General features: G+C 49.5%; 1 protein-coding gene across 1 annotated transcript in view; it reads right to left on the bottom strand.

The window, feature by feature from the left end:
* The window catches only part of CFAP46 (cilia and flagella associated protein 46), a 157,857-nt gene that overhangs the window by 39,867 nt on the left and 112,528 nt on the right, over positions 1-5,462 (bottom strand). Inside the window, 4 exon segments of the mRNA XM_011980848.1 lie at positions 1,403-1,421; positions 2,816-2,938; positions 4,007-4,183; positions 5,297-5,403. Of these exon segments, the coding sequence (XP_011836238.1) occupies positions 1,403-1,421; positions 2,816-2,938; positions 4,007-4,183; positions 5,297-5,403 (426 nt within the window).

Here is a 5,462-nt window from a genome sequence, read left to right as displayed (position 1 = left end):
CATTGTGCCACCATCATCTCTAATTCCACAACATTTTCATCACTCCAAAAGGAAACCCCTCACCCATTAAAAAATCATCCCTCATCCTCCTTGCCCTGTTTTCTACGGATTTATCTATCTTTCTGTTTCTGATTTCTAATTTAGATTGTGGCACCAGTATACATTTTGTATAACTTACATCTTTTAAATTTATTGAGACTTGTTTTATGGTCCAAAATACGGTCCATCTTGAAACATGTTCACGTGCACACAAAGAGCATCTTATTCTCCTGTTGTTGGGTGAACGTTCTAGAAATATCTTTAGGTCATAGTGGTTGGTAGTGTTGTTCAAATCTTCTAGTGATTTGCTGATTTTCTGGCTCTTTGTTCCATTAATCCTGAGGGGTACTGAAATCTGACTGCAAGTGTGGGGTTGTCTATTTCTCCATTGCAATTTTGTCAGTTTTTGCTTCATTGACTGCGAAACTCCGTTATTAGCTACAGAAATGTTTGTACTTCTAGCCTCTTGACTGGTTGCGCTGTTTGCACTATAAAATGAGTTTCTTTATCCTTGGTAATATTCTTTTTTCCAAAGTCGGCTTAGTTATTAATATAGCCACCGCAGCTTTCTTTTCATTAGTGTTAGCTGGTATATTTTTTCCATTCTCCTTTTAACCTATTTATGTCTTAATATTTAAAGTGGCTTTCTTGTAGGTAACCCATAGTTGGGTTTTGCTTTTTTATATAATCTGACAAATTCTTTTAACTGAGGGCGTTTTGATTATTTAAATTTCATGTAATTATTCCATGATTAGGTCTAAGGTTATCATCTTGCTGTTTATTTTCTGTTGGTCTCACCTGTCCTTTATTATTTTTCTTTTTTCTACTTTCATAGGGGACAAATGAATACTTGTTATGATTTCCATGTATCTCCTTTCTTGGCTTATGCAGCACACATCTGTATTCCGGGACTTCTGTGGCTGTTGTGGTGTGTAGAGAGTATGATGCCACTTCACGCAGAGCATAGAAACCTCACATCTGTTACCTCCCAATCTTTATGCCATTGTTGTCATATGTTTCATTTTTACTGCTATAGGCCCCGTGCTACACTGTTATTGTTTAAGCAGCCAATTATCTTTCAGAGTGATTTTTAGAATAAGAAAGATTGGACACACTTTCCCCTGCAGTTTACATGTTTGAGGCTCTCCACGCACCTGTGTGGATCCACACTTCAGTGGGCATGGCTTCCTTCTGCCTGCGGGACTGACTCCAAGAGCTCCTGCAGCCCCTGAGGACGCCTTCCTTCGGCTCTCGAGTGTTTGCAGAAACATCTTTCTCTCACCTTCATTAAGAATCGTATTTTCTGGGTATAGAATTCCAGGTCGGCAGTGTTTCCTCTTGGCCTTCACAGAGGTCCCTGCACTGGGCTCTCAGCTACACCGCTTCTGTGGGAAGCTGCGCCATTCACCTCTGTCACTCTGCACACAACGTGCAGTGCTCTCTGTCTGACGCTCAGATGCTCTTCTTCTCACTGGTGTTAAACCATCTGGTTACGGCCCTGACACAGTTTCGTTCCTCTTCAGAGTTCTTGTGCGTGGGATTCATTCAGCTTCTTGGATCTGTGGGTTTGTATTTATTTTTATCAAATTTGGAAAATGTTCAGTCATTAGGTAGTCAAATTATTCTACTTTCTCCTCTTCTCCCAGGATTCCAGTTACACCTATATTCATGCACTTAAAACTGTGTGACTTTAATTTTTGTTCTCTTTAATTTCATTTTCAAAAGTTTCTGTTGCTATGTCTCTAAGTTCTCCAATGTTTTCTCCTGCCATCGTTGTCATTCACTCCACCTGGTGCCTCCTTCATCTCCCGTGTCGTGGTTTTCACCCTGAAAGTCTGGGTTTTGTCTTCCTTTTATATCTTCACCATTTCTACTTAACGTTCTGAACATATAGAATACAGTGATAACTTGTCTTCCAATTATAGTATCTGTGCCCACTGATCAATTTGCTTTTGATTGATCAATTATTCTCCCTATTTTCCTGCTTTTCTATACAGCAATATTTTATTGGTTGCCAGATATTTGGGCTTTGTTTTCCTCTGGGGTCTGGTGGGCATTTCTGCATTTCTGTATGTGTTCCTCAGGCTTGGGCTCTGTTCCAGGACAGTTGTCTTCTCAGAGGAAATAGTTGGGTCCTTTCAGGTCTGCTTTCTAGGGTCTCTCAGGCAGGTCTGGAGTGGGGCTCACCAGGCCTAAGGACCCCTGACTGAGGCAAGGCCCTGTGTCTGCTTTGCCCGACGCCCCAGGGATCATGGGGGTTTCCAATCTGGCTGGTGAAGCAGGTGCTGTTCCCGCCCTAGAACACTTTTGGGTGGTTCTTCCCCAGCACGGGGCAGCTTCCTCTCAAGAGTATGCTCATCAGGCCTGGGCAGGACACTCCGGGGCCTCTCCCGAAGGTCTTGGGGTTTTCTCTCTGTGCAGCCCTCCCCTGCCCTCCCCTCCCCGGGGCTCTGTCCCACCAGTGGCAGTGCCTGGCTCTCCACAGGCTCTCGGCTCCATCCTGTGACTCAGGTCACCAGCGGACTCCACCGGAGCCACCGCGGTGAGCTTGGACCTTAGCTCGGGGACCACTGCCTGTCATTGCTGACGTCTAGTGTTCTGAAAGTCCTTGTTTCATACAGTTTGTGTTTTCGTTGTTTCTGGTCCCTGTTACTCCATTTCAGCTAGAAGCAGAAGTCAGCTGGCTTGTAAGGTAAGTTACAGTGGGGTTTATATCCCGGTGGGAGTGACCCAGTGTACACAGGAACCAGGACACTTGCTTACGTCTTGAAGTGACAATAGGCCCTGGACACTGAGGAGCCTCCCTTCCTCCTCAACCACGGCGCCCTGGGCCAGGCCATATGCTTCCAAGTAATACGCAGTTTTTTGTTCTTCATCTTCCTCGTTCTGGGCAAGTAACCTTTATAAGACATAAGAATGGAATTTGGAACAAAAAATGTTAAAACATTATGTTATTATTACTAAATGTTTAATATGTCATTTTCTATCATTATACTATATATTTTATTAGTGCCTAAAATGATGTTTTAAAATAGCTAACATGTAAAGACATTCTCGATATGTCTTAGAGGTTTAAGAAGCTGGAATAATGCAGTATGTACAGCGTATTATGGTTATGAAATTTAAATCTGCGCTTGAAGGAGATTTGCGGAAGCAATTCTACAGCATCAGCTTTACCCAGCGGGCTGGGTTTGATCGGCTAACTCAGCTTCCGCGAGGACAGCGTACGGCATCCACAGTGACAGACACGGCTCAGGTCAGACCTTGTGGTGGGCTACACCTTCCCCGCACAAGCTTCTGCACACCTGCACTGGGCCCGCCATGTCAAGACGCTTGCGTGTGGACAAGTGGGGACAGCCCCAGGTTGGGGGCAGGGCAGTGGGCGGGGCCAGGGAGGCTTTGCCAGGGCAGGGGTGGCTGGCAGCTGCTGTGGTGGGGACGGCTGGCATCAGGACTGTGTGGGCCCTGCCCTTGGGGGGAGCAGCCCCTGAGATGCCGCCTGGCACCGGGCTACAGAGCCATGCAGAGCAGGGCCGTCTCCTTAGGTCAGGGCCCTGCAAGCAGCTCAGGGCTGTGCTTGGGATGTGCGCGTGTGACCTGGGCCTGGGCACGTGTGTGCAACGCGTGTGTGCCTGTGGCTGGTGGGGGTGGGTGGTGCTGTATGTCTGCCAAGGGCTGGAGGTGCAAGGCCCAATGTGGGTGCCCTTGAGGGAGGTGTGGGCAGCCACGGGGCTGGGGCCAGAAGGAGGCCCTGTTGGGGCAACGGGGCTCCCCCGACGGGGAGGGCTGGACATGTGATCAGAACATGTGGGGGAGGCAGCAGCCGGGAGCTTCCCAGGGGAGGGGCCTGTGGACCCCAAGGGGGTGCAGCTGGGGTGAGCCAGGCCCAGAGGGCAGGATGGCACTGGGTGTGCTGCGTGTGGGAGAAGCAGTGACTCCCGTGCAGGGGACGCAGAGGCAGCCTTACCTCTTGATCTTCGCACGCTCTAGTTTTACATCAACACAATTCTCTTTGTAGCCACAGTCGATAAACTTTCTCTCAATTTCCAGCAGGCTATCGTCCATGTCTTTCAGCAGCAGCGAGCACTCTGTGGCTTCAGTGACCGCCGACTGCTGCGCAACTCTGACCCGCAGGCTCAGGCACCTGACGGAGGGACGGTTTGGGGCCTGGAGTCAGAAGCCCCAGGGCCGCGTCAGGACTTGCAGCTGGGCTGCTGCTGTTCTCCCCGGTGTTCATCCAGGGATGCTCGAAGAAACGCTTTTGGAGCGTTTCTTGAAAATCAACATCATACGGGCCTCATTCTGTGATCGCGTGTGATAAAATCAGCCCCACCCCAGGCACTGCATCCAGGTGGAAATTCAGAAACCCTCTCCTATTTGACTCACTAACGGAACAGAACCCGCGCCGAAGCGTTGGGCGGTTCACACGCTGCAGCTGCGGGGCCCAGGGCAAGGCTGGGAGGGAGGCGGAGAGCACAGGAGCCAGGCTGCGGCCCGGAGCAGCCACAGCAGGGCCCCAGGCTGCCCTCGCACAGATGCAGAGAGCTCCACAAAGACAAAGCAGAACACAAGGAAAGCGCGAGTCAGACAGAAATCCATGTTGCTGGGGTCTGTAAACCAAAGCCAGCTCCTTGAAAACGTCCACTGTGTTGGAGCCTGTGATTCTGATTTAGAAGAGATGGCGTCGCCAGCCTGGCCAACATGGTGAAACCACATCTCTACTAAAAATACAAAAATTAGCCGGGCGTGTTGGCGCGTGCCTGTAATCCCAGCAACTCGGGAGGCTGAGGCAGGAGAATTGCTTGAACCAGGGAGCTGGAAGTTGCAGTGAGCTGAGATTGCACCACTGTGCTCCAGCCTGGGCGACAGAGAGATGGCGCCGATAAACGGCAATGAGGGAGGCGTGCCTGCGGCAAGGGCTTTGTGAAAGCTATAAGAACACATGCCCTACAAAGTCACACGGACACACCACAAACTTAGAGGAAAAGGGTTCCTAGGCCCTTCCCAAGGCCCTGGAGTTGCCTTTCGAAGCCAGACAGGACACGTGGATGGAAGGCCCACTTCTCAGAGAAAGCCTGAAGCAAGCTCAGGAAACTTCTGGAGCTTTCTGGAGCTATGCAGAAAGCTGTGGATATGAGGCCCCATGACGTGGGCCTCTGAACTTGCACAGGCTGGACGTATGGCACAAAAATCGCAGACGGAAAAGAGGAAACCACAGCTTTCACGCTAATGAACAGTGTTTCTTACAAGGAGTTACCTGGCTTCTAGATCTGTGATCATGAATTCCAATAAAGGCAGTCGGTTTGGTCTTTCTTTCTTGAGGATCTTGAAGGCATTGATGAGCTTCTGAAATATGTGACACACCTGAGGACAGGCGGGGGTGGATACGGGTGTGTCTGAGGACAGGCGAGCATGGATACAGG

The sequence above is a fragment of the Mandrillus leucophaeus genome, unplaced genomic scaffold (genome assembly GCF_000951045.1).
Source record: "Mandrillus leucophaeus isolate KB7577 unplaced genomic scaffold, Mleu.le_1.0 Scaffold219, whole genome shotgun sequence".
NCBI lineage: Eukaryota > Metazoa > Chordata > Mammalia > Primates > Cercopithecidae > Mandrillus > Mandrillus leucophaeus.
Note: the sequence above shows the minus strand (reverse complement) of the source record. Positions and strands in the feature narration are given on the sequence as shown.